This window comes from Stylophora pistillata, chromosome 10 (genome assembly GCF_964205215.1).
Source record: "Stylophora pistillata chromosome 10, jaStyPist1.2, whole genome shotgun sequence".
In the NCBI taxonomy this organism is placed as follows: Eukaryota; Metazoa; Cnidaria; class Anthozoa; order Scleractinia; family Pocilloporidae; genus Stylophora; species Stylophora pistillata.
Window position 1 is genome coordinate 10700926 of NC_142528.1, and position 16304 is coordinate 10717229.

At 38.4% G+C, this 16304-nt stretch overlaps 1 protein-coding gene across 4 annotated transcripts in view; it reads right to left on the reverse strand.

Moving 5' to 3' along the window:
* LOC111321574 (atrial natriuretic peptide receptor 1) overlaps positions 1-15553 on the reverse strand; it is a 42717-nt gene extending 27164 nt beyond the window's left edge. Inside the window, exons 1-6 of one of the 4 annotated variants that reach the window (XM_022924492.2) lie at positions 15012-15553; positions 14855-14929; positions 7619-8113; positions 1645-1951; positions 1117-1427; positions 347-479 (exon numbers count right to left, since the gene is read on the reverse strand). In XM_022924492.2, the coding sequence (XP_022780227.2) occupies positions 347-479; positions 1117-1427; positions 1645-1951; positions 7619-8020 (1153 nt within the window). In that variant the 5' untranslated portion in view covers positions 8021-8113; positions 14855-14929; positions 15012-15553. Of the gene's footprint in view, positions 1-346; positions 480-1116; positions 1428-1644; positions 1952-7618; positions 8114-10583; positions 10690-11549; positions 11861-14854; positions 14930-15011 lie in introns of those variants that run through there. The other 3 variants (XM_088736900.1, XM_022924494.2, XM_022924495.2) reach the window with 3 other exon arrangements.
* Positions 15554-16304: the final 751 nt, after the last annotated feature.

The following is a 16304-nucleotide window of genomic DNA, read 5'->3' on the forward strand; positions in this document are numbered from 1 at the left end:
ATCCGAGAAGAGTCTGGGGACAAATTGAAAGGGATTAGCCTAGACTTAGTAACTGGTCATTGGTTTCGCCTGGGGGGGGGAAGGGGGTGGGGGAGAGTCGGAGGACTTTGGTCCTATCAATATAATATTACGTGACCCTCCCTTTTCTATAGTCCTCCCCTATATACTCTGTAGGCGACGCGATGGCTTATTCCTCTTCCTACCGCCTGACGATCATTAACGACTGGCCCCATATACAGGGTACTAAGTATCCCAGCCAGTACACTTATCGCGCAGCTACAATACGTCTCTTGCATTTCTATGTCAAACTTCCTTGATCTTTGTGATGTTTCCCCGGCGCTCTTACTTTTGAAGTGTTGTCCCAGCATCTCCTGAACAATTTTCTGGCCATCTGAAATCCCTCCACTGTTTAAAGTTTTATTTAAGGCAACTGCGTACTGAAAAACCGCGTCGTACAGGTAAGCTGCTTGTATAGGAGGCTGTGAACGAAGTTGAAAGATGTTAAACGAAACTCCTATGAAAGGACGGTCTCGTCTGATCAGAAAGCTAAATGTAATATAAATGTTGTGTAATTATGGTATACTTTGAAATTCTACGCCTGACACCTCGATAGGAATGAGATTGCGTCTCCCAAATAAACTGCCACGATGGTAAATGGCCACTAAGCTCGTAATTAAACTGTAAGGGAAATTCGTGCAACAGATGCAGCTGTACTGTGAATATATCCATATGTTTTATCTATTACCAATAGGCTACGATTGTTTAAAGTAAACATGACTATAAGTGGATAATTGAGCTAATACTAGGACAATCCTGGAAATCATTGTTGTGTTGATCACTTTGAATAATAACTTGAAGAAATGAATGAGTGAGTGAGTAAGGGAGCGGGCGGGCGGGCGGGCAGGCGGGCGGACCTGCGGGCCTGCCGGCCTGCAGGCCTACGGGCCTGCGGGCCTGCGGGCCTGCCGGCCTGCGGGCCTGCGGGTCTGCGGGCCTGAGGGCCTGCGGGCCTGCGGGCCTGCGGGCGGGCGTACGGGCGGGCGAGTGAGTGAGTGAGTGAGTGAGTGAGTGAATGAGTGAGAGAGTGAATAACAAAAATCGACATCGTACACTCACCATGTGCCCTGAAGACACAGGGCTGTAAAATGGGGATCCTGAACTCCTATTTTTCACATCGTCTACGAAAGCCAAGTATTCCTTGCTTACGTTGTTGTTCACAGAAATTAGTAAAGCTGACTGGAAGACTGCCCCTGTTGTGTTTTTCGAATTACTTCCCCATGTTTTGGAAAGGTTGTAACTCTTATTCCCAGTGAGGTCTAAATCCAGCTCAAACATGATGAACGCAAAGCGACCGTCATTTAAACCAATTTTTTCGGCGTAATTCAATGCCTGGGTTGCATAAGCGTAATCCATGGCTAGAATGACGACTGTGGAGCAGAATGAAGTACGTCAATATAAGCTATCCGTTAATTAATGAATTTAAGTCTTACGACCTTTTACTGCTGGAGCTTTTTAGGGTTCGCGCAAGAGGATGTTTACAGAGGATTCATGTTTACTTGTGTTGTTTGCTGAATGATCCACTAGGGGTCAAAACATTTCAGAAACAAATGCACTTTTCAATTTATCAATACTTGTATAGCTTACTTCGAGACTCTTCCGCCACTTTCTGAAGAAGTTTTTCGAATTCGGGTAATAAACTGGACACGTTAAAATGGACACCCAACGTCAGGGCCCGAGTGATGCCAATTACCACGCCCCCGTTTCTCAGGTCGCTTTCTAATGCACTCCAATGAGACCACCGTTGATTTGTTTGAGCAATTATTCCAACGCGAGTCCATTTAAAATGCTCCATTAGTACGAGCAGAGGCGGAGAAAGTCTGCTGATTGGTGGCACTGTCCGAGCGAATGTAGGAAACAGTTCTTTATCAGAGAGTTTTTCGTCGATGCACACCTGTTGAGAAGGCAGCAAATGAATTATTTACAAGTTTAAGTTCATCTTTGGTGTACATAGTGGCCTAAAGGTTCGCAAGCGCGTTGAATTCCCAATCGGGCTTTATTGTTTCGAACTTTGACCAGGATCATTGCGCTATGCTCCTAAACAAGAGACATCTTTCGGTCCCTCGAGCTCTTTCTATTCAGGATAACGATATTGAGGAGTATCAAATGGATAGCAGGCACTCGTTAGGGGGGATCCAGAGAATGCTGAAAGGGAGAGGGAGGAAGACTAGTAACCAACAAGAGACCAGCATCCTATCGGGCCCTATCCCGGTAAGTTTGCAATACTCCAAGACGACGTATGCTATCGAAACTTGGATAGCTTCCGAGAGCGTAGGCCATCTTACGCGTGGGCGCGCGGTGTAAAGAATGCCTATGGCTCCAAAGTGCTACTCTTTTGGTAGCTAATTTCCTTTCGACGGTTGGTCTGAACTGATCAGTATTCTACTGAGCCGATAATTACAGACCCATCAGCGACAGCTACCGGGGCTGAGGAAGAAACTTCATGATCAACCATCGCTACTTAAGGGTAATAATTGCTGGAGTTTATCGCGTTTCAGTTTTGAGTAACAGGACGCGACTAGGAACAGTCGATACTTGATCAAAATTTTTAGAAATGTTTATCTATCTAGCTTCGCTAATGCAGTTTTTTTTTTCAGAGGAATTACAGAAATAAATGAATTTTCCCAAGAACACAACACCACTACCCTTAATCATTTACTAATCAAGACAACTCTAAAGTTCGACGCGCTAACAAATCGGTCACGAAATCACCACGAAACGTAGGCGAGATTTAAAAAATCGTCGCGCGATGATTTACCATGCGCATCTCTCTCACAACACAAAAGATGTGTCGAGGATTATTTGATCAATTTTTAAATTTCCGCTCAAACTAATCTAGATCGCTGAACGTTCTGTATTTGTCATTTCCACTCAAGTTGTGCAATTGCCCTTTCGTGTAGTTATTTATATTTCCCTTTTTACCGCCGCCTGGTTAGCTCATGTTGCAGAGCGCGATACTGCCGTGAGAGAGGTCAATTGTTAAAGTCCTAGACTGGACCAATACTCAAGGTCTTAAAATAACTAAGGAGAACGTGCAGCGTGTGCTGTGAAATCCGAAAATGGTTAGACAGCGACGAAAAACCGTAGGCCCCGTCTTCTGCATCTTCTCTGTTGCTGGTTAGCAAAGGACGTTAAATAACTCCCATACTTATCGCAAAGAATACGGAATGTAACTCTCAGTGTTGTGGTCTGGCCTTGTTGTTTATACAGGCCCCGAGCTGAACTGGGCCAGCCTGTCTAAATATCGCAAACACAAAAATACATTTCGTAAACGTCGCCTGTTCGTTAGATTCCAAATCCATTACCACACATAAGTTTCTAGTGAATGTCAGTTATGATCCCATTTAGGTTCTACGTGACTTTACGATGCCACCCATTATACGCATTAAAGCGATCATAATCCCTAAGAATTTACCTTCGCAATGTTTAAACGAACGGATTAGCGGCACCTTGTTCATATTTTAACTTTGAGGAACTGTAAAACGCCGCTGTTTATAATGCAATACAAGATCCACGCTCAATCCTAACTTCAACTAAAACACGCCTTATATTCCGCCATTACACTTTCACGAAATCCAGCGGACTGCAAACAAACAAGGAATCGTCACACAAATTTGATTGAACTAGAAGTAAACTGTCAAGTGTTCGCATAAGACGATTGACAACATTGACTAAGAATACACCAGCGGGAAATTGCAAAAAAAAAAAGGAAATTATAGACAGGGGGATCACCAATTGACTTAATTCCCTCAAGGTTTTTAAAAATTTCAATCTCGGCGAGTGCCGTTTCTAAATCACTTCTTTAGTTGCAATAACATTCCCGCAAAGGTGAACGTATAGACTTGGTTATCAGCTAAAAGGTTGCCATAATCAAAAACACGATTCAATTTTCTATGTCTGAGGACCTTTTCAATAAAATAGAAGGTCCTCTTTAGGATTTTTCTCTACGTTCCCATTCTCCCCTTTTATGAGATAGAAATATCTTGATTTTTTTTTTCGTTTACGAAAAGGACCTAAACAATGGAGTTATTTCCATAAGCTGCTGACTTTAAGATAGAAAATATACCATCGAACGTGCTAACTTTAAAATCCTTAATCAGAGAGTTAGACTATGCAACCAATTTTAAAATATATGCTAAACGTAAGGTTATTGAAAACGTTGCAAGTTTATTGGGATACTTAGCACCCGGCGCTATCAAACATTAATCAATATCCTGTTTTGAAAGAGATCCTTAGTTCTTGCCCAGTTGAGGCAAATATATTTGTCAATCACTGGGCGATTAAGAGATCATAATATTGTGGAAAATGTTTACTTTCCAATGAATTTTCCTTTCAAAATTTATAATTCAAGGTATGATAATCATTCTTTCACGATCCTGAATGTAAAATTAACGCGCGGTATTTTCATAGAAGGTCTTTTTCCGTAAAGTCGACACAACATTAAACTGGTCAATATCGGCCATTTCATTGGCAAATAGAGGGAAAAATAAATAGCATATGAAGGGCATCATCCTCGAACTCTATACCGAACAGGAAAGAAAAAAAGGCAAAACAAAACAAAAAACAGTTTGATGATAATGCCCTGTCGTCGATAACATTGTCCATAACTACACCAAACTCTTTATAGAAACACATGACAATTTACCTTATTGACAATAAACCTTGTACAATTGGACAGGTTTTGAGGAGATCCTAACAAGTTCTGCCTTAAAAATGCAAAAAGAACCTTCTGGACACGTACAGTTACTACATATTAATCATTAAAGCCTTTTGCTCTTTTGTTTGAACCTTTTTTGCATATCATGATTCATAAACGTCGGAAAACAATTTCTGCTAAATATGAACAGCACGCGTTGTCGAAATTCCGAGTTTTGTTCTCAAACCAAATTACCGGACACGTCAAAATCTGGAACATGAAATTGTCGGGGATGAATTATTTCCGCCGGGAAATGCCAACTGTTTCTGATCTTTCCAACCGATAGTGTGATTGGTAATAAGACAGTATGCAATTTGTAAATTGAACGTCAATTTTTGTTTAACACCTCTCTTAGCAAATAGAATGCAAAATTACCCTCAGTGTACCCTGACATTCATTTACACCCAAAATTAGTCCGATGCCACCGCTTTGGAAACGATTTTTGACGTTTAGGACACATTACACAAAGTTAAGTCGTCTCACTTGCAGTTTGGCATTCAAGCTTTAAATTAATTATTTCGTATTATTACAAAAACTATTTGATTCGACTTTGCGCAGTTTCTTGTCATTAAATGGAAAGTTTAAGACGTGAAGCAAATTGCTGTTAACGGAAAAATGAAATATTTCTCAAACTAGAGCAAGCTATAGCTGAGAATGAATCTGAAGAAAATCGACAACTAGGGAACATTGACAATTTTTATTTCAGTCAATTTTGCGAGTATCTTAAAGCCGTAAAATGGACACCTCGCAGGTTGCCTTTAAAGCGGCGTTGTGGCATAAAAAGGATGTTAGGTATCAATATGATCATTAAAGCGTCAATCTGTGAAACTGTTGGAAAATCTTCATTTTTCTCGATGATCAGAAACTGTTTTTGAAATCTTTTAGCTTATTTACTGCCGTGTGTTTCTTTTTTTTTCTTTCACTTTTTTGTTAGTTTAAAGCAGTGTTGTGATATCTGTAGGCAATATTATGACCTAGTCTACAGCAGTCGATCCAGGTCATAGTACCATTTCTTTCTAATCAGAAATCGCTCCGGAAATTAAGATTTGTGAAATTTGTGGCTCTTATCTTTTTACCCGTTTCAAGCCGTTTCTAGGTAATAACACAAAAGTAATCTTGGTGGTTAATCTAATTCTTTGCAATGTGTGTTTCTGGCAAAGATAATTCAACTTTACTCTTTCGCCCAAAATATAGCATTGTTTCACCTTTCACGATCGAGAACTAATCGAATTGCATTTACGAGGGGCTTTTTATTCAAATAACAATTCTGAAAAAAAAAAAAAAAAAACCAAGAGTTTGTGCTCAGTGGCACGAGAAAAAAAGACGCTCAAATAATTAAGATTTTTTTATCTAAAATTAATAGATGTAGCGTAATATAAGATATGGCTTTTAAAAGTATAACTCAGGGGAGAATGGATTTCTCATTTCTGTCACTCTGTTTTTGGCTAGCAGTTGTTGTGCCTGTCAGAATACTGTTTTTAATATAGATAAGTGATATTTTGACGTGCCAACAAGTAGAACACGGTGAAAACAGATAGGTACGTAGAATAGATATCAAAACAGACTTTTACCGAATATAATGTGCTACAGAATATAATGGTCTTCATATATGCGGACATTTTTCATATCTGGTTTCTAAACAAAACTGCATTTGAAACTACCTAGTCATCGGAATATGAGCGAAACGTATTTTCAGGCAGACAATTTCCTTGGCAGTTTGGTGTGAATTGCAAACATTTAGTCGAAACTTAAAAAGCGAAAATATAGTACATCAGAACAAAATAGTATTATTTATTAATTGCTACTCAGGAAAGATGTCGGCGGTAGATTGGGGTTTTTCGGCGGTTAATGTTTCGCTAAACGTTTTCCAAATCGCGACGAACTTTCGGGTAAATAATGAAGGTGATAATAAAAAGGATTTATCTACCAAATGTATGCGTTTATTAGCCTACTGTTTGTAGGCTTTGTTATTGCAACGTTTCATTAATACCATTCCAAGGTTTTCGCCTTCCAAGATCTCTTAACAGTCCAGATTAAACTATTCTTAAAATCAGAAAGCCTTAAAGTCGCTAAGAAAATGCAAATATAAAACAAAGTTTGCAATCCGTACACAACTTCGTCACGGTTCTTGTCGAATTCTGAGCTGACGTTTGTTTACACAAGTCTACACTTTTGAAACCAACCTCCGTGGCTCATTTCTCGTGCTCTATTTACTGCCATTAACGCCCGGACAAAGGCGCAATAAGTACTTTAAAAATACATGAAAATTACAAGCTTGAGCAGCGTTTGTTGTAAATGGACAGACCGTCCAAAAGCTGTCCTCATAACAAAGAATTTCTCAAAGCATGAAGTGTACACAATTGATGAAGTATGTTTGTCCGTATTCTGTGCGATCTTGCGGTCAATAACAATATTCCCAAAAAACTACTTTTCAACAACGGTTACGTTACATTTCTCCTTGGGCATCTATTCGGTCAAGAAAACAAAAGTTATCCTGCATGTTATTGCAAAAAAAAAAAACTTCACTACTTCATTGTGAGAAGAGTCACAGCCCTCAAGAAGGTGAAGAATATTTCATTGTTAGGGTGTTGCTGTGTTAAGATTGTCCCAAATAAAATTCTACCCCGTGGTCAAATCTGGCACTTGAGATTGTGAGCAATCCGGATATCATGAACGAGAAGTTCTCTACCGGGTTAAATTCTACCTCAAAATTTTTCCTAAAAACATTGATCATATCGACAGTTGAAGCTCTTTCGTTATGGTGGTAGCACAGGTGACAGCAGCTGTTTGGAGCCAAAGTTGAATATCAACTATGTTAGCAATTTCAAGCTTAGGAACTATATTTCATCATTCTAGTGTACTTACATACGAAATCATAGGGACATTCGCGGCCGATGCCAACTTCGCCTCCGTCGCGCAGGTACATCCAGGTCCTATGATAACGTGAACACCTTTCTCCAGCTGATACAGCATGGCCTTGATTGAAATATCATCGTTGCACTGAGTATCGTTCCTCACGTAGGTTACTTGATGCTCGGGTAGCAATGATGAATCATTGTTGACTGCTTCGACAGCCAGCAGAAAAGCAGAAGCGAAGTCTTTTGATGATGTAAGCGCCACCGCGGCAGAATTACTCGCCGCAACACTAAACCCCATGGTGATTTCACCGGCCTCTGATCTTGTAGTTAGTAAGGACAAAATAAACAAAGCCTGAAGCCATAATTTGCTGTAGTTGCTATATCGTTCTTTCAATGCTCTGAATTGCATTTCTTCTCGGCCCGCACTGGGCTTCGTTTTGCTATCTCAAAGACTCCAGCTCTTGGTAACTCAAGACGTCCATAACTGCGTCATCGATGTATTCTGAAAACAAATTCGCAACAGTACTTGGTCATCAATTCCATACCGTTCTAGTGCATGGATGAATAATTTATAAATAATGTAATCCCTGCAAATGCAATTCATTTGGTAAGTAAACGGTGTCCAAGGCGACCAATGGGAAGACCTCTTTGGAGGTTCCGTTTAAGTGAAGTGTTTAGCTTCAACTTGATTTTTCTATTGTCTTGTTCGATGTCCTTTATGTTCATGAAAGCAAAGAAGGGCAAGCATACTGACGTCGATTAAGAACGGTTTCAAACAGCTGGGCTTATGAAATAGATCGAATGTCACTTGATGGGAAAAAACTGCTGGAAAATGAGGATCACTGAGGAATGGAATCCTAGTTTTGGCAAACGGAATTTTCTTCTCCTGTCCCACAATTATGTCATCGTTATTGCTTGGGTTTAGACCTGCCTTCGTGAACATAAGTGGCATTACCTACCCCTGATTTCGACTATTTTTCTTCATTCCTTAACTAGAAGCAACAAATATGTTCGCCGAGCCTTCGGCAAGTAGAGTTTTTAAAGAGAAAGACATCAAAACCTCAATCAGTTCTTTTCAACGAAACGCACCATTGTAGGAAAAAAAAAAGGGTCACGTTTATTTAATGATTACAGGATAAGCTACCTTTTGGTCACTTCCTCAAGTGAAGGGGTCCGTGCAAATTTTACGTTTAGTTTGATGGCTTTAGGGAATAAGTTGATCAATTAAGTTAGCAGTTTACAGTATCTCCTGACACCGAGGGAAATCTACACAAGATGTTAGCCGTGGAATGATCCTAAATTGTTTCCCTTTCCCTACAAGAGAAAGCAAAAACCAACGTTGACTCAAAATGGACGAGCGCCGACCGCCTTTCCGACGACCGATACCAGAAGATCGGAAAAAAACGGATGTTGAGTTGACAGTCCACTCCATTTCTGAATTTACAAAATTGATATGTGTATATTTGAGTCTCTGGCGTCTCTTTATGTGAAGGTGCTTAATATAGATTGTTTGGATTAACGACCAGAAAAACAGCCAAATAACCCTTTCACCCGAGCAAAAACAACAAATATGGAAGAATTAACAGACTAAAAACACGCCGGAACAAGTACGGCGTCTTCTGTTAAACGATTGCTCTTCTCACATGTTTACTGCTGTTCAAACTAAAAGATCACATTCTGCACAATTTATAATCGCGAGTCTTCTGAGTTTAACTTTTAGATTTAAAAACCACGGTATTGGAAGCACATGATTATCGCATGATGAACTGTAAACACAAGCATGATTAGGCATGTAAGTTGAGAAAATTTATTGTCTCTCGTATGCAAGAACTTGAATCGTGCGACTGAAAAAAGTGCACCTTAAAGCGATTGTTGGGATTCTTCTCTATTTCGTCACATTGAGGGTGATTTAATTCAGTTTTGTTTTCTTTTTCAAAATTCTGTGGATTCAAAGGCTACGATCCTATAAGAAGCACAAAAATGGAAGACAGCAGCCTAAGATAATGAAATTTCTGGTCATTTTTAAGTTTCACACACCAAACATCTCCTCCAATATCGGAAAGCGGCTGAATTTAACTGATGTTAGTTTTCAAAGATAATATTTTCATTAGGGGCCGACCATTTAACTCTTGAGGGGGGGTGGGTGGTTTTGAAAGAAAATTTCCTGCAAGCGCTTGTTGGAAGAAAAAAATTGCATGCAGCCCACATGTAACAGAAAAAAAGAGCATTCAGAACGGAAAAAAATTTCCTGCACAGCAGAATGCTAGGAAAAAACATGTCTTGATGACCAGAAATCACCCCCAACCCCCCCCCCTCCCCCCTCAACAGTTAAATGGTCGGTCCTTTAAATAAGGTTTAGAGTCGCTAATGTGTCAAATCTCGTGGACATTTTTGGTTCGATCCAAAATGGGTGTCGTAACCTTAGGTAACCTAAAGCAATTTTACTGACAGACAACCAACTAAAATTTAAAGCCCTTCACTTTGTGAAACTCTTCTCGTCTTTCAAAAATAATTCAAAAATAATTATCATTGACTATGGGTATCAACGGCGCCAAAAACGTAAGCATGAATGATTAGTGCTCATTAGACAGTATAAAATAAACGGCAAAATTTTGCCAGGAACGGACCATCTCAAACGTGCCTCATAGTCCCAAATGAACCTTAAAAAGTTAACCCAGCATTTCAAGTTAACGACCCGTCGTCAATTGAAAAACAACTGAAAAAACCGTCCTTACTGGCACCATCTGCCTAGCAGGAAAAAAAGCGGCAAAATATTAGAAAAAAGGTATTCATACAAAAGACCTTAAAATTTCCTTTGCTTTCTCGGCGGCAGAGATATTGAAAATGAATGTTTGTAAATGTGATGCTAAATAATTTGCGAAAACCTTGATTACAGCTGGAAAATTCATACATTGAAACATGATTTTTCCTGTTATCAAAAGGATTAAACTAAAAAAGTTTGAGTCGCTTACCTGAGCTAGAATTCACCTACTAGAAAATTCAATTTTTCTCGTTTTTCACGGCCTTCTGTATTTTTTCCCCACACTTCATGTCTGACGAGCGGGAAACTAGATATGTCTATAATTCACAGAAATAATACCTTTTTATTATGATATGCCGCAGAAATGAAAACAAGTCGCCAAACAAGGGGAAATTAAAAAGATGTTACTCCAGCAACCTCATATGTTTGATAATTAAAATTAAAGTTAAAGCTGTTGATCAAGATACAACTGACTTGAATACCCTCTTTTCCAAACAATTGTCTGCATGAATAAATAATTTCTCAGCTTTACATCTGTAGCGGTGTTGTTTTAGTTATCGAAATGAGTTTTGACAGCTAAACTGTTGAAAATCATAGAACTGTTCTACATTTATTGTAATCAGATACAATGAATATATGAAGTTCATATATTTTGAACTGCGGTTGTAGATATGTATCATACATATTTATTGGAATATTGTTAATGTTGAAGATGCCGAGGTATTCATAATGAATTAGCGCTTCGAGTTCAATGCTTGATTTCAGTGCTGTCTTTTTACCAGCTACTTGTTTGTGCGTTGAACGACTTCATAAGTACAAGTAGCAATGTCAGTGCGCGCACATTTAGAACATTAGTTCGTCAGTTGTTCTAAACTCGAACCAAATGGTTAACGACAATCGTCAGACGGAGATAAATCAAACTGGACGATACACTTTTTTCAAAGACTACAATGCGTCATTCTCGCGGTCGATATTAAAGGATATACATCACCCAATTTTAGAGCCAGTTTCAGCGTCAAAGAGAATAACCTTGAATAGAAACGAATCTTGATATAATGAACACACTGCCCTCAAGGTCCTCAAGTACAAATCGCTAAGTAATTCCTTCGTCCTTGCGTAATGAATAACTCTGCTTACGTACAGAGAAAACTTAACTGATGATACGAAGGAAACTTACTTGGAGAACTTCGGAGTGTAATATTAATAAATCACTTCAAAGTGTAGATTCGTACTATGGCATCATGATTCTCCCAGAGTGCGGTCAAAGGCTGGCACATTATGAAAGGATGTAATTCGGTAGTTACAATTCGCAGCAGTTTGAAAATTTATACAGTTACCCCGCGCTGTGTCGGACTTGACGTCAAACATAGCCTTCGGTATGATAATTAATTTGCGGTTCATTTAGCCTTAAATGTAGGGCTAAATCGCCGGATGAATAGACACTAAAACTTTGATACATAACGTACTGATGGAGATATAGCGCGATCCTCTGCTGACACAGAATGTGGCATGTGTCATTTAAAGAACTTTGAAGAATGTAAACAATAAAAGTCGATGTGGTGTTACGGATGATCTACGTTTATGGTGACTGATCATAATTTTAGAAATAAACTAAACAGTATGTGGGCGGAAAACGCTGTCAGAACAGTAGAGAAATCTTTTATGACCTTTTATGTGTGTGTAAGTTTATTCAGGCCTTGAAGGTAAGCAAAAAGGGGTATTTTTCTTGCAATTTCAATCGATTTTCTCGCATTCGAGAGAAGTCTATTTCAGTTTAACAACATAAAAAAATGTTTATCAATATCCAAACATTGGACTTTTAAACCTGACCTAATTCTCAGTAATTGCTACTAACTAATTTCCTCGCCATATCTTGCACATCTCATTTTCTTTAAGCAGTAAACTCGTGCTGTGATAAAGGAGATTGGTTATTTCAGAAAATGTATTATCAGAATAGTGCAAACTGAAGAGCATTATTACACTCTTCTGCTGTGCTCTCACTAAAAATGTGGTTTGAAGCGAACGTTTTTTTTTTATTATTATTTTATCTTCCCATTTATATATTGTCATATAGTTTACTGATAACTATAAAAAAAATTGCTGGCGAATAAAAAACCCTACCTGTATTTAATTTATATTCATGCTTTATATTTATGCTCCTACTATAATTTGTAAACATATCAGGTCGGACGTAAGATCAAGCTAACATGCTTTTTGTTTCTCTTCCTATTCTAACTCCAAGATGAAAGAATTGCCGACAGACGTTCGGATTAGGGGAGGAAACAAATTAAAGCGAAGCCATGCGAATCATCGGACCTAAGAAATTTATCCCTAGACCAAATTGAAATTCGTGCAAGATACAACACTGCAAGAAGGTGTTTATAGAGTCAGGGAAGAGAAACCAGTTGATAGGGCAAAAAATTGAAATTTTCAAGATTGGTAAAAAGGGCCAGTTCAATCCTACTCATGAATAAAGGCTGATAGTTTCGAAAGAAACTGTTTGGGGCTGCGTCGGTGGGAGTAACGAAATAATTTGGATATATCAACAAAGTTGAAATGGTAAATTGGCCACCGTAACGATTACAAAAGCTGACGTTTCGAGCGTTAGCCCTTCGTCGGAGCGAATAAAGGAATTGTGGGTTGTGTGTGCTTTTAAAGGCAGAAAATGGAGCTACGTTATTGGTAGAAACATGGCAACGAGAAAAACTCAGACTGCTTTAGGTTTTGTAGGCACCCAGTGGCGCGACTGCATCAATTAGCTTGTTGTTTTCAATAATAATGATGATGTTTTGTATTGTTTTGGTTTTTTTTTTCAGCTTTTTTAAACAAATGTCACCCCTTGTAATGATCTTATGAAATATTTATCACAAGCCTCATAAGAAAGTTGCTCGCGTGAACTAAGGCAAGAGCTTAGATGAAAAATTTTGTTCAGGGGACCGATTTTGGCCAAATGATTGCTCACAATGAAAGGTGAAAGGACCTCTTGGCAAAAAAAGTAGACCAGTATTTTAAGTGTATACTACATGTGCAGGGAATTTTAACCCTCAAAGCTTTAAAATTCCAAAACTGTGGACTAAAACTCAGGAGAATTACTAATAAGATCTTAGTAGTGAAACGAAAGGATTGATCCGATCAATTCAACATGCGGCTTTAGCGCTAAGCTACTCAGATCTGATCGTGCAAAGTTTTTTTTTTTTTTTTTTTTTCGTTTTTCAACTTGCCAACGGTTTCAGCCGTGAAGCACAAAGTCTAAGCAAATAAAGTTGTTATGTATACAAAAATCCATTATAAATCAATTCACCGGGGGGTGGGAAATAAACAAGTCATTTGCCAGCCGAAGTCGGTCCGTCTAAGAAAAATATCTCGGTGTTAAGTAAGGGTCGAGGGGTAATAGGTAAAATGAAGTTACCCTACGTATTGGGAAAGGTATCAATCTGCTTTGATTCTTGTCACTACCCTTGAATTTTTGTGAGTTGACCTTCTTTTGTTTAATAGGATGAACTCAAATTAACATCTTCCATCTGTGTACATTCGAAAAAAAAAAACCACCAGTTTGTATTTACATTTTAAACCTAAATTATTGACTCCACAGTCATGATCTAGGGTACGTATGTAACTCAGTCTTGAAACTCCCCTAAAAGATATTAATGAACTAAAAAAAAAAAAAAAAACAGGGCAAAACTAAGAAATCAAAGAAACTACCTTATACAGCTTCCTCTTGGCCCGAATATTAGCAGTAACACGCTAAAGAAGAGAATTTACAGGAATCTGTATTGTCACAAACGTTACCTGGAGACTAAGGCCCGATTTGGTGCCTTATGTCTTTGAACACTTCTTTATGGTACAGAGTTTTCTTAACGAGTACAAAAGCGTGATGGAGAGCGTTGCGGCTTTCGTCAAAGCAATTTTGCTTTGACGTTTCAGATGAAAAGCCTTAAATGGGTAATTTGCATGGGAAAGAGGGTCTTGATGCACACGTTTCGGCGATGTTCTCCAAAGGCTAATGGTAATGCTTGGGTAAAGATTCTTTTTCATCTAATTGGTAAGTGATTTCTGAAAATGGTAAATGCTGACCTATTAGCGGTAAAAAAGTTTCGTTGGGCTAACACCGATAAATTTAATCCAAGGAAATTCGTTTAAGTAGTACGTTATCCTTTGGCGGTAGATCTTTAACTATGAATTAATCAGCTCGGCTTCTTACGGCCGATGGGAGCGAAGGTTGTGTCGCTCTCTGCTTTGGTGGAAAAACTCTGAATTTAAAGAACCACATGCAATAGTCTGGCACAGCTCATTCAGGAGAAAGGAGCAGCTAAAATGCCTCTTTCAGCGAGCTTGATAGGCCTACATCAAAACTAGTCATGAAAATAAATTGTTATCACCAGTTTGAGCATTTTGGTACACCTTGCTGCCTTTCTTTGAGTGTTCGTTTGTTTCTTCCTGTTCGCAAATATATCTTCCATTGAAATTTATAGTCGTCTTTACCTTAAGAGTTGGATGTGTTTCCGCCCGTAAGATGATTTATGCCAAGGTCGTAAGATTCTTCTTTCGAAGCAGCGCCTAAAATGAAGGAAATTTTAAAATCGTTGAATAATTATATCCGCGCTCCTAATGTAAATCCTAAGATCAGTGCAAAACTCACCAGAATCTTTTTTCTATCCTATTTTGGTTCCTTAGATAGTTATACCGCTTCGCCGCGGGTCTGTAAAAACAGCTAATTGTAAACACAATTCTGTTCGTTCTCTGAGAATCTCGATTCGACTCTGTACTTAAAATATTAGCTTGCAATGTTCAAAAGTAAGCAACGTTGATCCCTCTTGACTACCTTAGAGAAAGTTGGATTCGCTAAGTTCCGCAGGTGATTTTCATTAACTTAAGCTTCTCATAGCTTTCCTAAAGGCTTATCGAAACCATAGGTCTTCTCAGTAGTACATGAGTCACTCCTTGGTATCGTAAACCTCTTGCTAGGAATTCCGAACTTCTAATGAAACGTCAGATTCTTGACAAATTTCACGGAAAAATCAACTGGTTATTGTGGAGCGCAAATATGAACCGACAGTCGGATAGAGAGGTATGGCGATAAGTCGCTAAATGATAATAAGTTATCGACTTGAGGCTTTTAAAGTGAAAATATACAAACCGATAAATATGAATTATGTTGACGTTTGAAGTATCAAAACATTACGTTTTATTTTTTTTTCTCACCTTTTTGAAAAGAAAGCACAACTCCGATCACGAAAATAATATATTGGTATAAAACCTTTTAGATTGCTTTAACTTGTTGAGGTCCTGATGTAATAGTTGCATAGCATATCCAAAACCTTGTTAAAGTAAATTTAACTCGAGATCGAAATCTTCTAAAGGAGATAAACTCGAAGACAACAATATGTCCATTTACAATTACAAAGCAATTCAGTGCGAAACGCACAGGTGACAAAACTTAGCGATATCGGTTGTTTTATTTACCGACCTGATTCCTTTCCAAGAATTTAAAAAATATACTTAGCTATACGTCATAGATATCGGAAAAAATTTGGAGAAAAGTCAGAAGCTCCCATGAAAAGGAACTAGACGAGCAAAGTCCGAGTTTTCACTTAAACGTACTTGAAATGGTTGCGAAAGAGCGTGCGACGAGATATTTTGAGTTTGTAGTGTTGATGACTGCAACGATAAGTTTGTTTTTAAAATATTCAAATGCAATTACTACTATTGACATTAAAATGGCGAATAGGTTGCTTGATTTCGAAATAAGAATTGGTAAAAAAGCAATATTTAGATATCGTATGACTGATTAAAGACAAAATATTTAAAGACGCAATTCGACTAAGGATGAATAACAAGGAGGGATATGATTAGCCGATTTCGCGTTCACAGCGTGTTAGGGATCACAACGTCTTCTTGCAACCTATCCGCGTTTGTTGAACTAAAAGAATAA